The 27,717-nt window shown below is 31.5% G+C and overlaps 1 protein-coding gene across 4 annotated transcripts in view; it reads right to left on the bottom strand.

The window, feature by feature from the left end:
• The window catches only part of LOC145328785 (uncharacterized), a 62,979-nt gene that overhangs the window by 1,082 nt on the left and 34,180 nt on the right, over positions 1 to 27,717 (bottom strand). For all 4 annotated transcript variants that reach the window (XR_013882634.1, XR_013882635.1, XM_080172640.1 and 1 more), the window contains 8 exons: positions 18,515 to 18,576; positions 16,962 to 16,990; positions 15,349 to 15,434; positions 13,588 to 13,622; positions 12,072 to 12,131; positions 2,073 to 2,115; positions 1,091 to 1,166; positions 291 to 355 (listed from right to left, as the gene is read on the bottom strand). Coding sequence is in view for 2 of the 4 variants with exons in the window: in XM_080172640.1 (XP_080028766.1) it covers positions 291 to 355; positions 1,091 to 1,166; positions 2,073 to 2,115; positions 12,072 to 12,131; positions 13,588 to 13,622; positions 15,349 to 15,434; positions 16,962 to 16,990; positions 18,515 to 18,576 (456 nt within the window). In the remaining 2 variants the exon portion in view is untranslated. The remainder of the gene's footprint in view (positions 1 to 290; positions 356 to 1,090; positions 1,167 to 2,072; positions 2,116 to 12,071; positions 12,132 to 13,587; positions 13,623 to 15,348; positions 15,435 to 16,961; positions 16,991 to 18,514; positions 18,577 to 27,717) is intronic.

Raw genomic sequence — 27,717 nt, 5'->3', positions numbered from 1 at the left:
CATTATGGGACAAAATGTATTACCAACTATTTAGTTTGGATATATAACTTATCTTAATTTGTTAGTCTAAGTAACATTATGACCAATTGAAATATTGTTCTTTTATCAATTAGCATTAGGTTAATTATCACACAACAATCAACCAATTCTTTGATTACATGACCTTTGTCTGCAGGAAAATAAAAAAAGATGCGCCTGTTTATAGGCCACAGCATACCCCCCCCCCCCCACTTCTTACTATTCATCTCACGATAATATCGAGGATAAGTCACTACATGATCGTGGCTTACCTGAAATATGGCAAGTCCTGCTGCTCAAAGGTTGGCTGCACATCTCTGGACAGACACTCAACAACCTTGAAATAATAGTTTTACCTATATTGTTTTGAATATACACCTTTAAGTCATTAGATAAGCAAGTCATCTATAGGGATAGGACAATGGCCGATATATTAATGTACATCCCCAATAATTATACACAAAATTACCCCTTGATCACTCAACATAATGAACCAACCCAAAGAGTCCCCCAATGGTGTTGAGCCAACATATTAAATAATAAAACGTTATCACAATACTTTGGGGACTAGCCTATTGTCCTCCTCAATTATCACCCAGAATGGTTGTACTATTCCATCCTCCCCCCCATCCATCCCCTGCAAGCTGTTTCAAGGGCGGTTAGGTCTTTACCAAATTTATATCCCTCTGAAAATTCACCCTTAAGAAATTGTGTGCAGTTACTGGTCATAAATACACATATGATACTTACATTAAAGGATTTTTAAAATGGACATCATTTAATGATCAGTTCATCCAATAGAAGCAAGGAGGATAGGGTAAAGAAGGGGGTTATGAGAGGTACCGTTATTTTAGCCAGCTACATATTTCACTTTATTAGAGCACACGATAATCTGGTGTAAGATCCAAGTAATAATAAATCCAATGTTACCTTAAAGACAAACATACCACAGAACATGATATTCTGGTGTAAGATCCAAGTAATGATAAATCCAATGTTACCTTACAGACAAACATACCACAGAACATGATATTCTGGTGTAAGATCCAAGTAATAATAAATCTAATGTTACCTTACAGACAAACATACCACAGTCTGACCCGTTCTCCTGTTCTGGACAATGGTCTATCACATCTTTTACATAATCCCTAAAATAAATTAACTATGAGATATTACTAAGTTCAAGAAAAGACGAATTCTTCTGACTTGGCTGAGGTGTGAAGGAGGAATGAAAAAGTTTACTTTTTTGTAGCAGAATAGTTATTATTCGTATAGTTTTACAGACAGCTTTACGAAGATATTAAAAAAATATAAGATTAAAACCAGTTTTGTTAAACTCCGAGGGGCCAAAGGCTAACAAAGTTGGTATTAATTTTTTTATTCTTATTTTAATATTCGTGGAAAATTGTCTGTAATACAATGCTATATATGATTGTACAATGTATAGTATGGTTGAGAACCGGTTTAAATCTGAAAAATACTGAAATAAAATATATACATGTAATTTTTGGCTGAAAACTTATTTTCAGAAATAAGACTGTTTGTTGTCTGTTAGTAGGTATACTGTTGTTTGGAAAAGTTTTGGAAAAGCAAGTTTTACCATATTAGTCTGTTTTTTAAGACAAAAAAGTTTTCTTCTTGTCTAATTTATTCTGAATCTAAGGTCAGGGTAAGAAAATTGAATCAGGGGAAAAATTACAAAAATTGGTTTTGTTTTCTTGGTGTTTTTACTAAAATAATTTTTTTTTGGACACAAGTGATAAAAAAGAAGGGGGAAATGCCTTGGCTCAATGCACGTGGAATTTCATAACGATGAACATTTAGGATTTCCAAACAAAGACGTTGTAATCAACCGTCTTCAGAGGTATTAACCAGGTAAAAATCTAACTTTTCTTTTTTAATTAAACAAATTGATTAAATGTAGTGACAAACGCCGGAGTGGACAAACTACCGTGGCCTGTATAGAAATACTTAATTAACGAGATATTTTAGACACTCCGAGGTTTGTCACTCCTGCGTTTGAGTAGCTACTCTATAGCCAACACGTGACTTACTTGAGACTAATATCTTTCTTCCGCTTGTTCTTATGCTCCATCTAACACCGTTTATACATTCATTTCAATTTTTGTTCTTAGTAATTTCTATATAGTGGCGTCCACAGGATTTTACATGGGGGTATGGGGATTGATGTACATGCCGAATGATGCAACACAAAAATACCCATTCTGAAGATTACAATTAGTGGCTGATACGTTTCGACACTAAACTAAATGAACCAACAATCAAATTTCAATAAAAAATTCAAAAGTTGTTTAGCATACGAATAAGAAAACGTTATTTTAAACTTTGGGGACTAGGGTAATAAACAGCCCAATGTCCCCTCCCTCCCTGATGATTTCAATATTTTTATTATAGTTTCACAAAAAAAATGAAAAACGACGAAAAATGAAAAACATCCAAAAGTAACAAAGATTATTGGTCACAGATACACATGAAATTTTAGACATCTATCAATCTTCTATCAAAATATTCTTTTTCAAAGAATTCCAAGCTACACCAGAGTATTTTGAAATTTAATTGACTTAGTTTCAAGTTCCTTGGTTTAGGGAATCTTCATACGACATTTAAAACCACTACATTATTATCAGATATTAGAGAAATTGAAAACCCTCGAAACCAACAAATATCCTAAAAAACATATTGGTGTTTCCGTGGAAAATTATCAATATGAAAAATTTTGTGAAATTTTTTTTCTTTCTCCATTGACAATCTAATTTTAGATAGAAGTGATAAAATGTTATTTATAACATACCAATATTTGATTTATATCTTTCATGAAAATATTTAATTCACATAAATCTTGTAGATTGTATTGAAAAGATATCGCAGCGTATTATAGACAGCTTTCCGCGGATAACAAAATTGTAAGATTAAAACCTTCAGTCCCTCAGGGCTAACAAAACTGGTTCTAATTCAGGTTTCGAATGGATGTATTTACATACAGCGCTTCAATAAGAAACTTAAAAAGACTAAATTAATTGTCCCAGTCAAAATTAAAATACCGCAAATAAACAAAAAAATAAGCTTTATTTACTTAATTAAAGCAGCCTATAGCAACAACGATATTAATTCGAAAACAAATCACAAAACCTATACGTGATTTCAGCTAATGTTGAGGGGCAACACATTGTAGAATTGACTACCTTTACATCTGCCAACCCCCTCTAAATATTATTTTAGATTTATTTTGATTGTTGGCTATACCATACTCCTGTCTCTAACACTAGCGGCTACGCCCCCAGAGGCCTCTAGTGGAACTTTAAATGTTTGTTTCTTTTTTAAAAATAATACGCTACACATCTATGTTGCTTTTAAGTTTCTATGATACCTTGCAATGTTGCGTAGGAGTCTCTATCAAGTTTCTACGATACCTTGCAATGTTACGTAGGAGTCTATTTGAAAAATAAATTTCTTTTTTGTGACTTCTCTTGGGAGCGTGGTGGTACCCTACCCCAAAATAGTTATAAACGTTCCGGGATCTATGAGAAGCTACCCTGTTAAGGAGAGCCCTATCAGTTCAGCGGTTAGCGAGATCCTTCGGTACACACAAACAGACACACAGAAAGACATCCTGTTACTTTATTATAAGGATAGATGTTTAGACATAACCCTAGATTTAGAAAAGCTGCGCCAGTCCTTAATGCAATAAAATTGTAGAAATTCAAATCTTTTATATTCATACAAAGAGCTGCACTTAAAGTATTTATGTATATCATTTTCAAATCTGTCACTTCAGATACATACAAATATTTTGTAAAATCAATTGACACCCCATCATACCCTCTTAAAAGCGCCCTGCAGCCGCGGGGCTGAGCCGCCTGAAAGCCTCAGGGAAATCACTCTTTTAAAATTTTAAAAATAAGCTGGAAGTCTGAACCTTTCAAATATTTCTTTTAAAGCTTCCAAACGGGTTTTAAATTGAGGCTTAGTAGACTGTCCAGCCCTGACTCATTACAGGGAGGTCTAACCCTGCATGTCCAAAAGCTATGCAGGTTTCCTCTAACCTTTATAAAGCATCGAATATATGTAATATGCATGTCCTTTTTTTCAAAAAGATTGTTTATGTTTCACATTAATTAAAATGGAAAATGTCAAGTAGATATCTGTGTCAATACTAACTATATTTCTATAGAAATATAAAAGTTTACTTTATTTTTCTGGGAAACAAAATATGAAGTGTCTAAAACTAGCACAAGTCATGTACTAACAGGGATAGGACAATGTCCTATAGATGTGCAGCCCCAATGATGTCAACAAAATTCCCTTTTGTAGATTGAATTAATTAGTTGAAAAGTTTGGATACTTTTAGTAACTGGACCAACAAATAAAAAAAAGTGCCTACCAGTTGTTTAGCAAACAAATATGACAACGACAAGTGTTTAAAACTTTGGGTACCAGACTAATTTACAGTTTATCATCCCATCCTTCCCTGTCTTAAAAAACATTTTGAACAACATAAATTCAATAAAAAGTACCCAAACTTTTTGAGCCAACGAAAAAGAGTTCCAAAACTTTGGGTACAGGTATAGTCCCCAAGCAACCTCCATAAAAATGTGCGAAATTGAATGCACACTCAATGGAAATTTTCCAGAAATGCCTGGAACTGCTTTAAATTTGCATTGTCAACATATTAAGCGGGCAATTAGGCAAGAAAACAAGAAAATAATGAGTATCATTAATTTTGTGAAATGGCATTCTTTTGTTTCATGTAAAGCTTTTATTATATTTTGTATTTGTATGTCTGCCCAGTGCCTGTAGCAGAAAAACATTTGTTGTGGTGAAAATTTTCATGTTAGTCTTGTTTGTTGTCTGTCGGTAACCACTGAACCTTTGTATCTACAATTTTTAGAAAATTTTTAGCTTGGTGTTTTCAGGTTTGAAATTATGTAGTTAAAGGGGGAAATGTAAATAGTCCCCCCCCCCCCCCCGCCTTATGGTCTCTGAATTAAATTTTCTACAGCAAATAAGGTTGTGCTGGTGTTACAACCCCCCCCCCCCCACAATAGGGGTAGAGTTGTTAGTATTAACATAATAATAAAGAACAAAGGTTCTAAGAAATAATCAAAGGTTCCAAGAAAGCAGGAACAAAAAATATGTGTATTTGTGTTATTTATAATTTAGTACAAAATATTCAGGGATAAAGTATAAATGATGAAATAAAAAAATATCGGGTATAATCCCTTTTGTGACAACGCCTCTTGAGGGGTGTTTCCTCGTATTTACTCAGTAGGTTATTCTAAATTATGTAAGGTAATTGAAAGAGGAGAAATTCTTCTGTAAAAATAAGACGAAAGGCCCCTTAATAGGCGTTCTTACGAAAGGGACTCTACCTAAAAAATTTGTTTTATATTTTACTGATTACAAATGCATGTTTTAAGGTGATTATTTTAGACCAAACAGGCAAAAAGAGTGCCTCAACTAGTATTATTAAATTTTCGGCTGGGAAAAATGTGTTACAGACCCAGGCGCAAAAAAAAACAGACAAACAGTCAAGTTTTCATGTAAAAAACATATCTAATCTGAATATACAAAAATAAACAATTGAAATATAAATGACAAAAAATATGTATTATCTTTCATAAAAGCTATCCCTGAGTGACAAACCATTACGGATGTATGGTGATAATTCCCTTGAGAAGATTTAATACATATAAATATATTTGTTTTCAAGTGTGCTATTCTTATTAATAGTAACTCAGCTTCTCTATAACTATAGTTACCTAGGAGCTCTAACCATCAAGCTAAAACGACCAAGCTAAATTTGCTTGATTTACATAATTAAGTAATGGGATTGCTAATGAAGATTTTTGTCTTTGAAATATATTTCGTTTTTGAAGCAGCTGTAATTACTAATTTTGAATGTTATGGTTAAGATAGATTTATAACTTTTAGAATGTCTAATCATTACTAAGCTAGTTATATAGTTACTATAGTTATAATATTTATATTTTAATTGTCAACTCGAATTTAAACTATTTAGACATGATGATTTCCAAAAACATTTAGGTACAATATAGTAATCATAGCAACTCTATTATTCCTAATGAAAGTCCATTTGCCAAATTAAAACATGTTGATATTTTTAGATATTTATACATAAAAAAATCAAGTATTATTTTTTTATAGATTTGCTGTTATATGGATATCAACAAACTTGTAAGGCTACTATTACAATTCTCTATGGTTTATTTTCAGGGAGCGAGGAGACATTAAATTCGATACTTGTATAACATATAGATTGGTTGTTTCAAACTAACAGTATCTGAACCTTTTCAATAATTAAAATCTACCAAAACAATATTTTTGTTTATAATCATCTGGATTTTATCAACCATTGTCTTATCCCTTTATATCCCAGGGTTTATGTGAAACAATGTCATGCAATGGATATAGAATATGTGGATATATTGACAGGGGAAAATTATTAGTCAATTAAGGTTGATAATTAAATAGACCTCATTTATTGGTCAATTTGTTCATCCGGTAGGAAGTAAGGGGGTGGATGGGTTTAGCGTTTATTTAGCCAGCTGGGAATATCACTTTATTAGAGTACATGAAAATCTGGTGCAACATCCAAGTATTTATATATCGATTTGTAAAGCTAAATTGTTTTATATTATAAGAACATTTACATATGAAGTACATACAATATTTATGTAGAAAACAAGAAAAAATAAATCCATCGGAAAAATCTTACTTATTTGAACGGCTTTAAGTCTTATTCATGCAAAGGCATTGTTATATGAACTAAGGGGTTTTGAATCATTGAGTCTAATATTCAAATGTTCCTTTTAATTAAGTTTGAACTTGAAACAATCACAGGACCAAAAAAGATCTCAGTAGCTTATGAAGAAATTTTTTTTTTACAAATTCATATAATCCTATTATCCTTATACTAAAGTAACAGGATGTCTTCTGTTTGTGTGTTTGTACTAATTAAAGGATCTCGCTAACCGCTGAACCTATCGGGTTCTCCATAACAGGGTAGTTTCTCATAGGTCCCGGGAAGGTTTATAATGATTTTGGGGGAGGGTACCATCACCCTCCAAATTCGACTCTCCCTCCTCAAGTGCTCCTAGAGTTCTTTAGGGGCTTAACCGCTAGTATAAAGTAATAAGGTATTTTGTCAGAATCTTAAGTTTCAAAAACTAATATATTCTATATTTTTAGTATGCTTCACATAGGTGATGGTTTTAGGATATTTCCTTGAACATTTTAAGATTTCGCATGGTTTTAAGCTATTATTCAGCCGCTTTCCAATACAGTTCTCCTCGATGCTAGAGGCGTAAAATAGAAATAATAAATCAATTCATTAAAACTTAATTTTAATTTAAGCAATACTTTCATTGATCATTTGGTCCCTAGAGCAAAATTTTAATTGTACATGTTTTAGGAGTTGCTGTACCATTGCAGAACATTTGAAGTGTTTGAATTAAAATTCAACAGAAAAATTAAATGATATTTCCATATCAAATAATTTATAAAGAATTGATAATTTTCTCTGTAATCCTTTGCAACTATAAAAGAAATATAGATAAAGAGGAACATTAAAACATTATGCTCTAAGAATCCTCTTTTAGAATAATGGATATATAAAACGTGGATATTATGATTATCTGTCACATTACATCATGAATATATGATATATGAGTGTTTTGAAAGTCATCGGATATTCTAACACAGGGTCAATGCTAAAAGAGATTTTTTAGTCACGTAATAAATGTCCCTCTATTCTTTACTTCTATTGCAGCTGTATGAATGCATGAACGAACATTTTTAAGAACTTTAACTGATCAATCAAACATACAGTTTAACTTTCGAAATCAATATCTTTTTATATTTTTTTTCTTTGAAATCACTTTAAACACACTTTATAATGATTTAAAATTTATGGTTGTTTAATTATTCTAATTATTAGAGTGCTTTTTGTAAGGTATTACTATCAAATGGGTTGTTTTTCCAAATGGAATAAAAAGTTTAGACCAACCAATCAAGATTAAATAATCCTTATACTAAAGTAACAGGATGTCTGATTGTGTGTCTGTACCGAAGGATCTCGCTAACTGCTGAACCGATCGGGTTCTTCTTAACAGGGTAGCTTCTCATAGGTCCCGGGAAGGTTTATAACTATTTTCTTGGGGGGTTTCTAACACCCCAAACCCCCCCCCAAAAAAAGGAAAAATCCCCCCCCCCCGAAAATTTTTACTTTTTAAATTTTTTTTAACTAAAATTAAAAATAAGGGGGGGGGGGCAACCCCCCTCCAAAAAAAAAAAAATTTCGCCCCCCCTTAATTTTTTTTTACTTTTTCTTTTAAAATCTAAAATAAGAAATTGGATTAATAAATTCGACTCTCTCCTCCTCAAGTGCTCCTCTCTAGGGGCGTAGCCGCTAGTAGTACCAAAAGCTATAAAGCTAACTGAAAAAAAACAACTTGTCTATAAATTTTTGGGTACGTTCAAATGTCCCCTCCATCCTTGAAAAGCAGAGAATGGTTTTAGAAAATTTGTTCTCTGAATTTCTATCTCTAGAGGTTTCATATGACTCAGAATTCTGGGAAAATACAGGGAGGGAGGGAGGGGACATTGGACTGAAAATTACACTCATAACCAAAAATTTAAAACCACATTATCTTATTTGTTGGCTCAATACCTTTGGGTACTTCATTAAAATCAAATTGATTGGTTCTAAGTTGCCAAACTTTTTCAACAAAGAATTTTAATTAATTTAATGCTTTTGTGTATCATCATTTAAAATATATATCAATTTATTCAAGTTATTGTGTTATCCCTTAAGATCCATGAGAAAAATAACAAGAAAACTTGATAGATATGTGGGTAGCGGCTGTTATAAATATTCACAACACAAGGGGATAGGACAATTGGCTGCAAATAAAACTTCTCCAATTCCAATACTAGAAAATTCATATTTTTGAATTGAGGAAAGATCCTATCCAAGAAGTTATTATTTAAAGCTACCAAATGCAACAATAAGTAATTAAAAATTTTGGGGAGGGGGGGGGGTGGGTGGTATTTAATAAAGTCTTTATTAGGATATTTTAAAGTATCTTTTATTATGAAAGTGCTTTTACTTACATTACTAACTAAAAAACTAGATTAAACTTAATAAAAAATTTTGATATGCTCAAAATTCTCAGATCAATATAAAACTTTATGTCTGTACTTTTTTATTTCAGAGGAGGTTTGTCCACCCCCTAACAAAATTTAGGTTTAAAATTATTTGTTTTTAACGACATTTTAAATCTTTAAGTTTCAAGTCTCCTTTATGTTGGGTTTACAATCCGTGTATGTGTCACATAATTAAATAATCAAAAACGAATATTATCAAAACTGATCTTATACCAGATTTTCATGTACTCTAATAAAGTGAAACTTGCAGTTGGCTAAAATAACGATTTTCCCATCATCCCCCTTTACTTAATCCCCTCCCCTCTTACTGGATGAACTAACGAACCCTTCATCGAGTATCATATAAGCAACCTAGATTGACGACAAGTTTTAAACCTGACTTTCAAGTATATTCTACATTCATTGCTCTCCATCGTTTCACTCTCACCAATAAACCAACTACAATTTTAAATTGCTATGGTGTCTTTTTGCGGACAGGATGTACAGGGTGCGCCACATAAATCCGGACTTTTTTTAAACGGCCATAGCGACAAAACTACTTGACCAATCAGGACGTTTGACCCCACTATAAAAAGCTTAGGTAATGACCTTTTTGCCCATGAAAATCTTTGGACATGAAGGACATGTACTCCGAGCTGGCCGCGCATATGTTCAACAAGGCAGATTCGAATTGCGCAGATAAATTACCGTGGATTTATGACTTAGACTTACTAAATCTGACCTCAGCCCATCTGTAGGTGAGATGGACTAATGAAACTTTCTGGAGATACTATCAGATACCTAGTGAAAACACTAGAAAAGACTAGAGCTCTCTATCCCAGCTGACTTGGATGTAGAACTCCGACAAAGTGGATCGTGGTAGATTTTAAGATGTCAAAAACGTCAAAAATCTTGAAAATTTCTCGGTTCTTGAATTCAGGGGCCCATATGGAACCTTGAAACTCGTTCTAGACTATGTATTGCGCTGATAACCCTATATTAATCTTCGTGCCATGTTTAAAAAGGTATAAAACGTTGTTCTAGCTTAATTGTGGTATAAATGAGAGCCACCGTGTCAAAGGGTAGCATTAAAGATGGGTTAATTGGATCCTACTGTTACTCACTCCTTAAGGAGATGTGGCCTCCCAGCAGCCCCGATCTTAATCCAATGGACTTTTGGGCCTGGAGCGCCATTAAAGCATGAACCATTAGACGCGCCCATACCAAAAAGACCTCTCTCATTGCACCTATCATGGAGAACTTCGCCTGCTTGAACAGGGACATGGTGACCAGGGTCGGCGGGCGGTTCAAGGGGCGGGTAGAGGCGGTGATTGAGGCTGGCGGCGATTTTATTAAATAATCTAATAGTCATATACCTAGGTTGCTTCCCAGTTTTTAAAATTCAATAAAATATTTAAAATTGACGATTTTATGTTTATTTGTTTAAAAATAAGAAAAAGTCCGGATTTATGTGGTGCACCCTGTACATCTCTTTGTATGTATGTTACACCCTTGACACGTTTTAGCCTAATTATAATTAGCTAGAAAAATAATATTGAAAAAACAAAAATAGATTTTATGACCTCGTAGCTTATATAAGAGGAAAAAAGATCGGATGTTTGTTTGTCTGTCCGTGACAAACAATATTGCCTGACAGAAAAAAAAATATTTTTTAACATCTTTAAATGATGCTTGCAAGGGAGGAAGGTGGTTGGGGGGGGGGGGGGGAATAAAACAACTCTCATGAAAAGACATGAAGAAATCTTGTTATGGGGAAGCCGCTTTAGATTAGGATGGGTAGCCATTATTAAGACAAAAAACAGATCATTTTCATCTTTATCCAAAGAAACAATTTCTTGGTTGTACACTTAAATTTAATATTTTAAAATATAAATTTCAGAGCCATTAAAAGTTTTTTCACCCTGCGGCTAAAGAGCACTTAATCTTAATTGCTACAAAAATATAAATAATTTTAAGAGGATTAAAAAAGTTTACGTGTCCTATACTTCATCATCTATGCACTAAGTATGGTAAATAATAGAGGGAGGGAAGGGACACTGGGCTGTAAATTAAACTGATACCAAAAGGTTTTAAACTTTGTTATCATATTAGTTGGCTTACAATCTTTGTGTACTATTATTGAATTTTGATTGGTTGTTTCTTACCTAGTAGTGTCAAAACTTTTTAACCATAATTTTAATCTATGAATAATCCATGGTCTTATCCAAGTAGATCCCTTAATAGTTATTTCTCGTATCGTATTATAAACGGCTTTCCGCGGATACAGAATGTACAATTATAAGATTAAAACTAGTTTTAATCTTATGATTGTACATTTCTATATTCGTAGAAAACTGGATATAATACGATGCTAGATATAGTTTTTTTCGTATGGATGAGAACCGGTTCGGGTAAAGTCCTTTCCACGACATCCCTCCATAAGGAGCGATTCTTCGTATTTTTCACAGAAGCTTTTAGCCTATTTCTAGCCCCTGCGGGGGGCTCTAACCCTGCGGGACCAATTACCTAACCCTGTGGGGCAATCACCTAACACAATATAACCTAAATAACCTATAAAAAGCCATTTTAAAAATACGACTAATCGCTCCTTATGGAGGGATGTCGTGGAAAGGACTATACCCAAAATGTCTTATCAATTAACAAGAAAACTTTTGTTTATACAATGGTTTAGGTAAAAAAATTTTAATTTGTAAAAATCAATAAACGACAAAGCTTATCATATTATGTCTAATTAACCTGTTAATTACAGGTAATACAAATTCCAGAGTAATTTCAAAGAGCACAAAGGGACCTCCAGACAAAGGTCCTGCAATATTGTATATGATGCCAAATGAATGTATATTCCTTGAGATAGTTCATGATTTGAGAACAGAAGGATTTGCACATTATCAGGTCAGTACCTTCAGCTAAAATATAATTTAGGATGACATTAAGAAAAAGAGGTATAGTCCCTTTCATGAAAACGCCTCTTAAGTGGCGTTTCTTTGTATTTTATTTTTCACAGTACCTTTTCTCTTATTTCTAGCCCCTGTGGGGGGACCTAACCCTGCGGGGCCAATTGCCTAGCCCTGCGTGCGTGGCAATCACCTAACCTAAAATAACCGATCAAAGCCATTGTGAAAACACGACGTAACGCCCCTTAAGAGGCATTGCCTCGAAATGGACTATCCCACCAAAATGTTATGAAACAGAGCATACTAATATTCAAGGGCGATCTTCCTCAAAGTGCCTGATCGAGCACAGAAACCCCCCTTATTGTGCAATAAGAAAAAAGGTGGATGGGGTAGATTTTTGTTTTTTTACTTATTTCTTTAGGTCGATTCATTATTGTTACTGGAAAAACAATATCCACTTCTCATTTATTTTCAAAACTAAGGAGGGAGGATCTCAGTGCTCTAAAGGTACCTTGAGGGAAAGCATGAAATTAAGAAGCCACATCACCTTAAATATTTGATATTAGATAAATGCGAAGGGTCATAGAAATATTTTGATTAACACTTCCCTCATAATTTTCAATATTTAAAGATTATTTAAAGTAGTTTTTTAAAAATATTGTTTACAAAACATAATAAAAATATCTACAGCGTACGGATTACTTTCATTAGGAAATCAGACTTTATACATATATCATCATTGATCAACAAAAAACAGAGATTGTACATTACTTATTATTAATAATAACAAAGATAACAACATCCATAAGTAGCAAAAATAAAAATAAAAATATAATAGACAAAGGACAAATTAAGTTATGTTGACAAAAAAAAATCGGAGGTCTAGCTTAAAGGGTCATCTCCAAAACTTGATAATAGAAGTTGGGTGTTTATTTTTTTAGACTTGTATTGTTTTCTTTAATTTGTAGAATAGATAGCTGCTGCTCTTACTTTTTACCTTTACTAGCGGCTTCGCCCCTAGCCTCTAGGGGCGAAGCCACATGAGGTAATTAAAAAAAAAGAATTCTGGTGCTGCCCATTATTTATGTGAAGTAGTTGCCCTAGAAATTTTTTTTTTGGAGGGGGGGATTTTAATTGTCAAGAAAATAGCTTAAAACCAATACAGGACCAATAGGTATATACCCTAAAGAGTAGAATCCGATCGGTTCAGTGGTTACCGAGATCTTAAGGGACGGACAGACATCATTTTACTTTGTATTATAGATTACCTACTGATATTTAGATATGTAAAATCCGTCAATTTATTATATATTTGATTACGATTTGGCAATAACTCTGACAAAAATGCTTACAATACAGACATCTTACGACCCAGGATACTCATATAGTTTCTTTATAAGCCCAAGTAATCAAATACATAATCTAATATGTACAAATTGACGGACTTTAAAAGTAATCAATCTTTTACCTTTCATACTGTCCCAATAGAAAACGCCAGGTACCCTAAAACAAAAAACATTTGAAATTACAAGTTTAATTTGATCATTGATTTGTGAGAAACACAACCACCTCTTTGGAAAAAACAGGGAGGAGTCTAAGCATGTATCTAGAAACTGTGTCCATTGTTTCCCCCTTGAAATAAAACTAATACAGTAAAAATAGTAAGAGTTTTGTGTCTTTGTGTTGCGCAAAAGATTTCTAAAATAAGGGTGTACTTTTCGGGAAAACTATGTGTATGAATACAAAAAAACGCCCCTAGAGACTAGGGGCGTATTTGCTATTTATTAGAAAGACATAAAACTTTCTTATTTTCATGTTCTTTTTATATAAATGCAGACTTTTTGAAAGTTATTTATTAGTTTTACCAGATATTGTTAATAAGGTGTGCATTGATTTCCGCATATCATAACATCATAAAGGGATAAGACAATGGCCCATAAATTTGTATACATCCCCAATGATCCTTATAGATTACAATAAGTGGTTGAAACGTCTGGACACTTAACTTAACGAAATAAGATAATGACTAATCAAAACATGAAAGTCCCCAAAGTTCTTAAGCCAACAAATAAGAAAACGTTATTATGAAACTTTGGGGACTAGTGTAAGAAACAGCCCATTGTCCTTTGATCACACTCGCTGTGTTTCATATTAACAAAATGATATTACAAATAACGCAAATGACGAGAGTCAAGCCAAGGAAAGAAAAAATATGCGGTTTTAATGATTTAATACAAATGCACCTGTGAAGGCACAACTATGACTATATTAATATTCAATATGTTGTGTCGATGAATCTTGTAGTCATACATTTCGAGTCTACTCTACAAATAAGATATATCTGTCAGTCCGCGTATGAAAGCAAACAATTCCTCCTAGCATATCCTTATCTATAATACAAAGTAGAACGATGTCTGTCTGTCCGTCTGTCTGTCCGTCTGAAGCTTAAGATCTCGGTAACCACTGAACCGATTGGGCTCTACTCTTCAGGGATTATACCTACTGGTCCTGTGGTGGTTTTAAGATATTTTCTTGAGGGGTGGGACACCCCTAACCCCCCCCAAAAACAAAAAAAAATCCCCTCCTTAGGGGAGACTTCAACGTCAAATAAGGTGGTATCGTACATAAAAAATTAAATTTAACAAACAAAAACATTTAAAGTCCCACTAGAGGCCTCTAGGGGCGTAGCCGCTAGTACTAAAATAACAGAATGTTTGTCTTTGTGTCTGTCTGTGTGTCTGTACCGAAGGATCTCGCTAACCGCTGAACCGATCGGGTTCTCCTTAACAAAGTAGCTTCTCATAGGTCCCGGGAAGGTTTATAACTATTCTTGGGTCCAAATTTATAAAAAAATTTCCACCCCCCAAATTTTTTTACTTTTTCTTATAAAATCTAAAATAAGAAATTGGGTTATCAAATTCGACTCCCCCCTCCTCAAGTGCCCCTAGAGGTCTCTAGAGGCGTAGCCGCTAGTTTACACATATATAAATTGTAAATCTCAGGGATCTAAAGGAATAAGACAATGAAAGATAGATATATGTACAATCATCATCATATTTACCCCATTTATAGACTAAAATTATTGGTTGAAAGGTTTGGACATTGGTAGTTAAAACAAACCAATTTAATCAGCTTTTAAGCCAACAAATGAGATATTGTGTTTATAAAACTTTGGATACTAGGTAATTTACAGTCCAATGTCCCCTCCTACCTCCCTGATAAATCTTACCTGAAGTCAACTATGACAACAGACCAATGGATGGCCTGAAGATGGATAGGGATGATTATCAGGTCATAATCAAAGATGTCCACTTTCTAAATAAAAAAAAACAATTTCGTGTAAAACAGCCAATTAATTCAATTTGAAATTGATGAAAATCAAATATTTTGTTGGCATAAAACTTGTTTTTGATGTAACTGAAGGGAAGTGGATAAGAAGGGTGAGAAATAAGGAAATAAGGATGAGAAACAGTGTTGTAGATCCGCATTGATTGTATGCGGATCCGGATCCTCCAAATTTAGTCAGTGCGGATCCGGATCCGACTCCGGATCCTTGACAATAAAAATAAAATCACCAAATTTTTCAAAAAATATTTCCTTAAAGGAACCATGCAAGAAATAAACCGCTTCAACTGCTGAAAGACTGCCACGAGTAGAACCAATACTCAAAATTTGAGGCCTCCAGCATCAAAAACAAAAAAGTTATAGACATTTCAAAATCAAATTTTTAGTACTATGAAACTTTTGAAAGTTTTCATTGCTAATAATAGAATTTTCATTATTAAAATACGTCGCCTAGAAAGAAAATTATAATCTTATTTTTGGCAGAAACTTAGCATACCAGTAACTGATAACGTTTATACAATAAAAACATTCATCTTTATAGTCAAAATCATTAAAAAAACTTCAGCTTATATTGCGTTTTATTAAGAGTACTGTAGCGTGAGAATGCCATCCTCTAGGATTTCCAGCCAATCAGAAGCCTGAGTCCACGCTAAGTCCACTGAACAACAAATCACAGCTGAGCATCTGTATTACTTACATTAGTTTAATTATTCCCCGCTATGATTTTACGCTTTCAAACGCAATTTAAACCGAATTTTAAAAAGACATTTTGACTATAAAAAGGGGCGTTTTTATTGCAATAATGTTATCAGTTACTGGCAGTCTAAAATTCTGACAAAGATAAGCTTTTAATTTTGCTTCCAGACGACGTAATTTAATGTTGAAATTTTCTTTTAGTACAATGAAAATCTTTCAAAATTTCCATTGTACTAAAAGAATCGTTTTAAAATGTCTGTAACTTTTTTGCTATTGGAGCTGGAGGCTTAAAATTTTGGGTATTGGGTCTACTCGTGGCAGGCTTTAAGCAGTTAAAGCGCGATAATTCTTGCAGGGTTCCTTTAATCTCGAAGTCAAAGATATTTTTAATTTTTAAGTCTGAACCTAAACCTTAAAGATTGGCTCTCATCACGAGAATTTCATTGTAAGTGAATATTTTATATAAATTTAGGTAGATTTTCCATAAATTTATACCCCAGGATCCGGATCCTTGGACTCAAAAAGATGCGGATCCTTGCGGATCCGGATCCACAACTCTGGTGAGAAATAAGGAAAGAAGGTTGTGGGGAAATTTCCACTTAGAATTGTTTGTCGGAATAGCATTCCCTAGTCCCTAATGTAGAATAAATTTAATTCCTAAAATATAAAGTTTATGGTCCGTCTATTAAGATAACAAAGATGTTTTATATACTTTCTTGGCAGATTTTTAGCTATTTATTTTTCTAAAACTTAAGAAAACCCAAGGCAACATAAAAGAAATGTTACAAAAAATGTATTTACCTTTGTCCAGTTCTTCACTTTCTCGTACCCTAACAAATATGACATTTTAATCGGGATATAAAGACATCACTGTGGGCTACAATTGAATCAAGACAAAAGTAATTGCCGAGCCCTGGGACCTATGTAGGGTGAAAATAGACATAAATCCTTGATGATTCCAGGTGGAGACAAAATATTTTAGCGGGGTCTTTTGGTTTTTTTTCAATTCTAAGTTCTGAAAAAAAAAATTTTAAAAATATGAAAATCTTTAATAAAAAACAAACAAAAAATAATTTTTAAAATTTTTTTTTATTTAAAGATACAAACAACTTGTATAAATACTATAAGCTTTAAAAAAAATCACAATTTTCAAATTTAGACTTTCAATAAAAAGATTTGTAGAAAAAACCTAACAACAAATTCTAACATATTTCTGATCAATATAGCAATAAAACGTCTTTTGCAAAATCTTTATCATCAAAAATAAATAGCACTTACTAAAGACTTTTTTTCATTTAAACTTATACTTTTCACATTAATTAACTTTAAAGATTGAATTTTTTTAAAAAGAAAGGTTGCGTGATTTTTTTATTCATAATTAATTGCCTAATTTTGAGATTCAGATAAAAAACTTTACTACTTTATATTAATTGATAATCTAATAGCAGCGGCTACGCCTCTAGAGGCATATGAGGCCGTTGGGTTGGGGGGGGGGAAGTCAAACCCCCCTTACAATTACAGTTTTTTTTAATGAAAAAGTTAAAAACATTTATTTTTCAGAGTTAATTCTCTTGGGATAGTGATGGTACCCTTCCCCAAAATAGTAATAAACCTTACCAGGACATATAAGAAGCTACCATGTAAAGGAGAACCATATTGGTTCAGTGGTTAGTGAGATCCCTTGGTGCACAAAGACTCACATAGAACCTGTTACTTTATTATAAAGATACATATATACACTTTTGTTGTTTGTATCTTTTTGTGAAAAAAAATATTGAAAATTATTTTTTGTTTGTTTTTTATTAAAGATTTTCATATTTTTTTCAATTTTTTTTCAGAACTTAAAATTGAAAAAAAACCAAAAGACCCCGCTGAAATATTTTGTCTCCACCTGGAATCATCAAGGATTTATGTCTATTTTTACCCTACATAGGTCCCAGGGCTCGGCACTTACTTTTGTCTTGATTCAATTGTAGCCCACAGTGACATTCAAATTAATAAAACAAAATTTAATTAAAGTCTCCAAAGCTGTTAATCCAACGAATTCAAAAACATTATTATAAACTTTGGAGACTAGTGTAATCAACACCCCATTGTCCCCTCCCTCCCTGCATTTTAATGGGTACATTATAAATTCCAATTAGTTTTATTTACAGACCAAAAAGCCCATAAAATTATTATCTTTTGTCAAATATAAAAGATAAAAATACCAACTTGCTTTGTTGATACAACATTGATATTAAAAACATTATTTTCTTTATATCCATTCATTATAATAAAAATCTTTATCTTAAGAAAACTTGTGATAATAAAAATGTTGAAAAATATGTTATAAATGAAAAAAGTCACATTACCTTGTTGCAGTCTTGTAAAGAAGTAAGTACTCATTGGGTAGATTCTTGGAAATCCCAGCTTCCTTAACATAGAAAATAAAAATTTTCATCAGCACTTTAAAAATATGATATATATCAAAATTCAACCAATCTTTAACCTAAAATACAAAAATATTAAACCTAAAAAATAGAAAACTTACATATATATAATCACATTATTCAAATTTTTAGGTTATTTTGTTATTTGAGGGGGGGGAAGTTTGAGAGATACTATGTATACAATGGGCTACTTATGATTTTAATTACTCTTAATTTAGTAAATTCTCCTTTTTTTAAGACCCATTATTATCAACTAAACTGATTATTTTTAACATCATTCAACAATGAATAACTTGAAAATTTTTAAAACATGAAATGCAAATGCTTATATTGGAGTTTCAAACAAGATTTTCTCTGTATTTCAAGCTCAAATAAACCTCAATTCATTTCAAGCAAAATTATAATTAGTTTAGTGAATTCAAAATTGAATCTAAAATATTAATCATTTAGTACTTGTTCTACTCAAGTATGGTTACAAAGGGAGCCATCTGTGATGATGACGTTTCAGGCTTTGGCTCCAACCTAGCGAGATCCTTTGGTACAAACAAACTAATAGACAGACATCATGCTACTTTGTATTATAGATCATAGGTTTAAGAGATATACAATCATATTGATATAAATAGCTATGTCTTATTCTCTACTTTCAAGAAATGATATTTAATAATTTATGTTTCTTAAATTGCTTTATATGGTTCTAAAAGAGGGGGGGGGGGGGGGGGTAATTCAACCATCTCATAATCAATGTGGAAATGGCTCTTACGAGTTTTGTTATGAAATGATAAATTCACTGAGTAAAAAAGTCTCTGATACTTCTTAGTTATTTATTGAAATATATTTTGATGAACATGGCAAAATCTTCAGTTTTGTTTAGCTGGATGTTAAAGAAACTTGGCATGAGTAATCCTTGGTAGGTTTATTTCATCAAATTAAAACAAAAAGTTAAAAAAGTAATGCCTAACACCTGGTCATTTAGCAGTTAAGCCATTTTTGGGCTATTTCTAGGGCAATTCCATCACAAGTCCTATCTACACATGATACTGTTTGCCACTACCAGACGTTTCCAACCAGTTCTAGCCAGTAGTCTTATTTTTGTTTCGTTTCACATGAGTTAAAGCAAAAATATGTTTCAAAAGTTGATTCCTATCAATTAATGATAGATTTGCCCTAAGAAGAGCAAAAAAACTCGACTAAACAGCTTAGCAGTTAGCCATTACTTTTCCCCCTTTTTGTTTGATTTTTAGGAAAATAGACCTATCAAGGAATACTCATACCCAAGTTTCATAACAAATTTGAATTCTAAGTGCTATGTGTGCATCAATTACAAGATGGTTGAATTAAACCTTCCCCCCCCTCCCTTTATATTATCATATAGAAATAAAGGTGGTAATTAGTACAGTTACTGAAAATACCTACTAATATTTGTCTATGAAAATTAAAATTTAAAAAAAGAAATTTTTATTCACAGTTTTTAAGGAGCTATTAACAATTTGAAACAGAAAGAAAAAACAATGGGAGCTTTAGGCTTATACCAGACTAAGCAGGGTGAGCTAACAAGAGGACAAACACAGAAGTTTGATTTACTATTATTAATATAAAAAAAATCATTATTAAATAGATAAACTTCATTATTAAATATAAGTTTACTTAACAATCCTAAGTAAATGACCTACTAGGATATACAGAAAAATGAGACACTTATCACAACTTTAGTAGATATTAAATATGAACTTCAAGGAATAGGTAAAATCTAAAGCAGTCTATATTTGCCAAAATTACAATAGTTTATTTAATCATTTTGTAAAAGAGGTAGTTTCACAAAATGCATTTGAACTTAATTTAGTGAACCGCATATTCTATCCTGGTTAAATGGTTAAACTACATTTATATGGCATATATTTGAAAAAATTTCAATTTTCTACCACGTAGTTTTTAAAATATCAAGACTTGAAAATCGTCTTTTTAAATTGCATATATCACAAAAAGACAATTTTTAAGTCATGATAATTTAAAAACTACGTGGTAGAAAATTGAATTTATTTCAAATATATGCTATATAAATGTAGTTTAACTCATTAACTAGGAAAAAATATGCAATTCACTAAATTAAGTTCAAATGCATTTCATGGAACTATCCCTTTAATTAGTTTGCTCTTCTACCTTAATTAAACATTTTCTAATTGATATTAAACTGTACTTAAACATAGTAAAAGTGTAGCTATCAAAGAAAATAATAATAAGAAAATTTATGAAGAAATGGCTGAAAGCCACCACTCATGCTAATAAAATTTTATTCCCTACCAAATGTATTTTGCTTTTTCTTACCAAATTAGATGAATTTAAATCATTTTAGAAAAACCTGTATTGAATTCCCTATTTGAACTATGGAGTTTTTTTTAGTTGAAATGTTCATTAAATTTTATAAGTCAAGTGAAAATATAAGGGAAGGTTTTATGAAAAAATCATGTTTGGCTTAAATAATAAAATTGTCTAATTTGGAGTGAAAAAGGCAATAAAAATTTCTGCATTTCTGCAGTAAACTCCTAATAATGGTGGTAGCCTTAGTACTTCTTTTTTGATATTTTAGGGGTGGTCACAAAAAGTGTCTCATCCATTGCCCCTCAATATAGAACACTTAATACTTTTGACATGTATAGTATATCAAACCCTAGTTACGTCAATTTTGCGACAAATGGTAGAATTTCTGAATGCACCAAACACTAGAAGTGACATACGCTAGAAATGTAAGAAATATCCATATTTTTTCCATTCTTAGATAGTTTGCTAACCACCTGCAACTGTCCACCTATTGTGGCTGTGTTGACTGTGGCAGCACTGGGGGCAATTTAGGACCCTAAGCCACTTAACCAAACAATGAGATTTTTTTTATATTTCAATCCTACCTTTGATTCATTTAGTTGTAAATCATATTCCATTCCATACAAAACCATTGTAAAAATTAACTTCTGCATTCTGTATATTCTGTTCAACAAGGTCAATGTCACCACTTTTCACTCAAATGTTCTCTATTTAATCAAATACTGTTTTCTGAAACTGACAGTAATTTGTCTATTTAATTTTTGGAATTTAACATTTTCTTCTGAAAATGAAAGGAAAATAAGTGAGTGATAAATGCAAGGATTTGGAATGTACATTACCTCTTAACTCAATATCATCACAAACTATAGTCAAGAAGAACTCAAACTTACAACAATTCTTTCCTAGCACTTATTATGCCAATGCCACTATCAGTAATCATCACATCCTAAAACTCCCTACCAATGAGGGAAAGAAAACATACTCAAGGTGTCAATTAGATGAATGAACAACAGTGTTGTCAAAATAAGTCACACATTGATAAATAAGATGTCATTTTTAGACCAGAATTATATTATCAAAAAAAAACAAAATACAACCTGACATTAAATTTTCTTCCTTCAGCTACTACACATATTGTTCAATGCTCAGACACACCATCATAGAACAAAAACACAAAAAAACATTGTTTGTAATATTGAATTTTTGCCATTATTGCGGTTGTACTATTAACCTTCTACTGCTCTAAAAGTAGTTGAGCTGATAGTGGATTTGTTTATTTCTTGTGTTAGGAGATAAGTCTTCTTGAGAACTTAAAACTTTCATTTCAACACCTAGATTTTATTTTTCTTAACCAGAAAACAGAAAAGAAATATCTTCTTGACAGGAGTTGCAAACATTCAAGTTCTAAAATCAAAACATATAAATATAAGTAAACATCAAAGTTAAAGGACGCCTGCAAGAAATAACACGCTTTAACTGCTAAAAGACTGCCACAAGAAGACCCAATACCCCAAATTATAAGCCTTCAGCTTCAATAACAAAAAAGTTCTAGGCATTTCAAAATAGTAATTTATGTACAATGGAATTATGAAAGATTTCCAATGCTCATAAAAGAAAAAACAATATTAAATTACGTTAACTAGACATAAAATTATAACCTTATCTTTGTTAGAAACTTAGATTGCCTGTAACTGATTACATTTTTACAATAAAAACACCACATTTCATAGTCAAAATCTATGAAAAAAATTCGATTTAAATTGCATTTTTAAATGAAAATCATAGCAGAAACAAAGGGGTAAACTAATACAAGCTTAGCTGTGATTGGTTGTTAAGCTGATTCAGCCTTCTGATTGGCTACAGTACATTCGGTACAACGCAAGTAAAACTTAATTTTTTTTAATGATTTTGACTATAAAAACGGTATTTTTATTGTAAAAATATAATTAGTTACTGGAAACCTAAATTTATGACAAAAAAAAGCTTATAATTTTGTTTCTAGGCCACGTAGTTTAATTTTAAAGTTTTCAACATGAGCATTGCAATTCTTTCAAAATTTTCATTGTACATAAAATGTCATTTTTAAATGCCTAGAACTTTTTTGTTATAGAAGCTGAAGGCTTTAAATTTTGGGTATTTGGTCTACTTGTGGCAGTCTTTCAGCAGTTAAAGCGTGGTATTTCTTGCAGGCTTCCTTTAATGATATGTCATAACACACAAAATGAGTCCATATTAGAATTACCCCCAATTTTTTAGAGGTGATAGTATCACTAACAGCTATCACTAACAGCTATTAAAAGTTTTTATATTTTTGGAGATAATAGGAACATTTTACTGTGAACTGCAACAGATCTTAGTAAAAAACATTAAAATCAAAATTTTGACAATCAAAATACACCAATCCGATGTTATTTGTTTCTTATTTAGTATCTAATGCAGTTTCTCATTTAAACAATCCTGGTAACAATTACCTCCAAAAATCTTAAAACTGAATTGTGCTTGTACAATGTTATTAGCAGCATACGAAAGCCAATAAATAATCTGGATTGTCTACATGCTAGGAAAATCTGAAGAAAACCTGTAAAATAAGTCTTGCATGGATAGACATGATTCAGATATGACTAAAGCTACCTTATTCAAACTTGATCTTCTGTGAGCTAAAATTCCTATTTGTTGTTGCAGATTCTTGAAGTTGTTTATCTCAGACCACACATACTGCCATATGTTAAAAGAATTAGAAATATGATAAAGATTTGTTTACTTCACTTCAAAATGTTATCAAGACCTAATAATGAAGAGATGCACTAGTCTTGATCTTTAGAGGAAACTTGCAAGAAATACACTGAACTAACTGTTGAAAGACTGTCACAAGTAGATCCTATAACCTGAATTTGAAGCCTTCAGCTTTAATAACAAAAACGTTGTAGACATTTAAAATGAAATTTTATGTACAATGAAAATTTTGAAAGACTTTCATTGCTTATATTAACAATTTAGAAATTAAACTATGTAGCCTAGACACAAAATTATAAGCTTATTTTTGTCATAAAGGGAACTATCCACGAATGAGAGCAAGTGATTCTAAGCAACTTTCAGCATTGATCGAGAGAATATACTAGGTTTATGTACAATATTTGGTTTAAGGACTAAAAAGTTAGGGTTCACCATGATTTTATATGAAAAAATCTTTCAAATGTTAATAATTTTTGGTGCAATATCATCAAATGTTTTGATGAGTTCACACTGTTATTTTAAAGCTTTTACACTAAAGTATATTATTTGAAAACAAAATGTATATTAAAACAAGAGTTAGTAACTTGTAAACAGTTTAATTAACGTACTTTTGCCATTAGCAAAATTTGATGCTTTACTGCCGTGTTATTCTGGTTAGTCCTTTGAACTCAACAAAGCATTTGACCAAAAAATATTTTATATTTCAAAGTTTTTTTCATATAAAACCATGGTGAAACCTAACTTTTAAGTCAATAAACCAAATATTATACATAAACCTAGTATATTTACTAAAAAAATACTATGGATCAATGCTGGAAAGTGCTTTGAATCACTTGCTCTTATTCGTAGATAGTTCCCTTTAGGTTGCCAGTAACTAATTATATTTTTACAATAAAAATACCCATTTTTATAGTCAAAACCATTAAAAAAACTTAGTTTAACTTACATTGTACCAAGAGTTCTCTAGTATTTCTAATCAATCAGAAGGCTGAATCAGCTCAACAACCAATCACAGATGAGCTTTTATTAGTTTCATTTATTTTCGCTATAATTTTACGCTTACACAAGCAAATTAAACTAAATTTATTTAAAAGATTTTGTCTATGAAAAGTGGTGTTTTAATTATAAAAAAGTAATCAGTTACCTGCAACCTAAGTTTCTGATGAAGATAAGGTTATAATTTTGTGTCTGGACGAAGTAATTTAATATTGTAATTACTATTAAGAGCAATGGAAATCTTTAAAAATTTTCATTGTACATAAAATGTGATGTTGAAATGCCTTAAACTTTTTTGTTATTGAAGCTAAAGGCTTCAATTTAGGAGTATTGGATCTTCTTGTGGCAGTCTTCAGCAGTTAAAGCGCTGTATTTCTTCCAGGGTTCCTTTAATTTACATTTCAGAGTGTGGTATAAGATAATTACTCAATGTTTCTTCTCATAAATGTTTTATCACTTGTAAATAGAAGGAGATTTCTGAATTTGAACTTGAGAACGAGGGAACCACAGAGCAGTGAATCACCATTTGATACAAATATAAAACATTGCTGATAACTTTTCACATTTCATTGTTTTCACTACAATCTTTGAGAATAATGTTTGAATTTTCAACAAATTTTACATCTTCTTGACCAGTTTCAATTCTAATATATTCTCATCCTAGAAAAACTTTGTTATAAGTGTTTCTTCTCATAATTTTTTTATAACATGTAAATAGCAAGTGTCTTCTGAATTTGTACTTGAGAACAATGAAAACACTGTGCAGTGAGTTGCCATCTGTAACTAATCTTTGGAACATTGCTGCTAACTTTCCACATTTCTTTATTTTATCCACAATCTGCAAGTGTATCTTTGGGAATTAAAGTTTGAATTTTCAACAAATATTACATCTTCTTGACCAGTTTCATATTCTAATAAATTCTCATGAAAAACTTTGTTAGGTATAGTGTGATCAGGACCACTAGAAAATTTAAATACATTAGTTTTTTTTATATCAAAATACATATACAGCATGACCCTCGAAAAAGTATTTTTAAGCATCTGCAGCCTCTATTTTTCAATAAAATTTTAAAAGATTCATATGTACTTGTTCTCTATAATTTTCTACATCAAAGGATGTCAAAATATTTTTTTTACATCAATTAACAGCCGAGATTTTTAAAGCTAAAGTTTGGAAAAAGTGCTTGAGAAACTGGATATTGCTAAATATTTCTTAGTTTTTTATTAGTATATTACTTTTTATCAACCAGTTAAAAAACAAATAAGAAAGAAGAGCAAGTTTACAATTGATACATTTTTATTGCATTAAAAAACGTTACTTTTACATATAAAAAACTACTTTTCAAATTTTACTGAATACATTTTTCTTATAACCATTTTCCCTCAAATCTTATAATATCTCCCACTTATTAATATGACCTTAAATAAACCCCTCCCCAATTTATGCTCATTATCGGAAGGATTAGCGCTACCTTTACCAATAAATTCACGCCCACTCATCAAATTAATCTAAGACACATAAAAATCATTTAAATTGTTAAATGTTTAATAAAAGTTTGTAGCTGTAACTTTTTGTTTTTTTTAACTTATTTTGATAAAATAAAAAGTGTTTGATTTCTGTTTATGTAAACTTTCAATTTGCTACAATTTTTTATAGGATTTCTTTCTGGAAGGGTGTTTTTGCAATTTACACTAATCTAAAAATGCCTTTTAGAGCAAGTGAAAAAAGTGCTTTCAGCATGAAATAAATTTCTTGGAAACATCTTTATATAAGTTTTATAAAAAGTATTGAAATTATGAGGAAAACACGCCATTTCACTTTAAAAAAACATTTTTCTTGAAAAGTTACTTTTTCCTCAGCCACTTTTTCAAAACTTTGGCTCTAAAAATCTCAGCTGTTAATTGATGTAAAAAAAATATTTTTATATCTACTTATGTGGAAATCTACAGAGAACAAGGACATATACATTTTTTGATAATTCATTGAGAAATATGGGCTGCAGAAGCTTAAAAATACTTTTTCGAGGGTCATGCTGTATATATATATATAATAATTAATGTTTTATTTTATACTAGCAGCTACTCCCCTAGAGGCCTCTGGTGGCACTTGAAATGTGTTTTTTTTTATTTCAAGTATGTCTATGTTGTGTTAAAGTATAAAAGTAAAATCAAGAATATTTTGAAAAATTTAGATTTTCTTGTGATTTCTCCTGGGAAGATGGTGGTACCCTTCCCCCAAAACATTCATAAACCTTCCCAGCCCTATGAGAAACTACCCTGTTAAAAGAACCCAATCAGTTCTGCAGTTAGCAAGAGCCTTTAGTAAATACATAGAGACAAACAAACATCCTGTTACTTTATTATAAGGATACTAATTAATGTTTTATTTCATAAATTTCAAAATTAATAAAAGTACCTGTTTTAAATATGTTGCTATTAAAACTTCTGTTATCTTTGACACATGATCATAAAATAGGTTTAGTCTAATTTTGAAAGATAGTAGATCTTTTTGTTGCCTATAAAATGACATGGTCCAGTCAGTAGCCGGACAATTTTTTGTGAGATGGATATTTCTTATTAGATCGGTGAATTTTTTTTCTTCTCACTTTTTTTAATAGGTCGAAAAAATATTGAATTTTACAAAAACTGGTAAGATTTAAGAGACTTACAGTCTTCAGGGGCCTTAATAAGCATGTTAAAATAATAAAAAAAAATTATTTGGTTTTGTCAAAAAATAAAATTTTCAGTTATGAGGAAATGTCAGTTTTTGATTTTTATACTCATTTTTTAAATGTTTAATTTTCAATAAAAAAAAGAGAAATTTCATGTAATAGACATAGAATAGACATATACCTATAACATTTTATGGCATGCTGTAATTCAAATGTTTACAGAAGCTTAAGTATTACTTAATGGAAGCCTGCAAGTAATACCATGCTTTAACTGCTGAAAGCCTGCCACTAGACCCAATAACCCAAATTTGAAGCCTTCAGCTTTAATAACAAAAAAGTTCTATGCATTTCAAAATGACATTTTAAGTTCAATGAAACTTTTGAAAGATTTCCACTGCTTTTAAT

The sequence above is a fragment of the Acartia tonsa genome, chromosome 9 (genome assembly GCF_053477335.1).
Source record: "Acartia tonsa isolate MP-2025a chromosome 9, ASM5347733v1, whole genome shotgun sequence".
Lineage (NCBI taxonomy): Eukaryota > Metazoa > Arthropoda > Copepoda > Calanoida > Acartiidae > Acartia > Acartia tonsa.
This window is presented reverse-complemented; position numbering and strand designations above follow the sequence as displayed.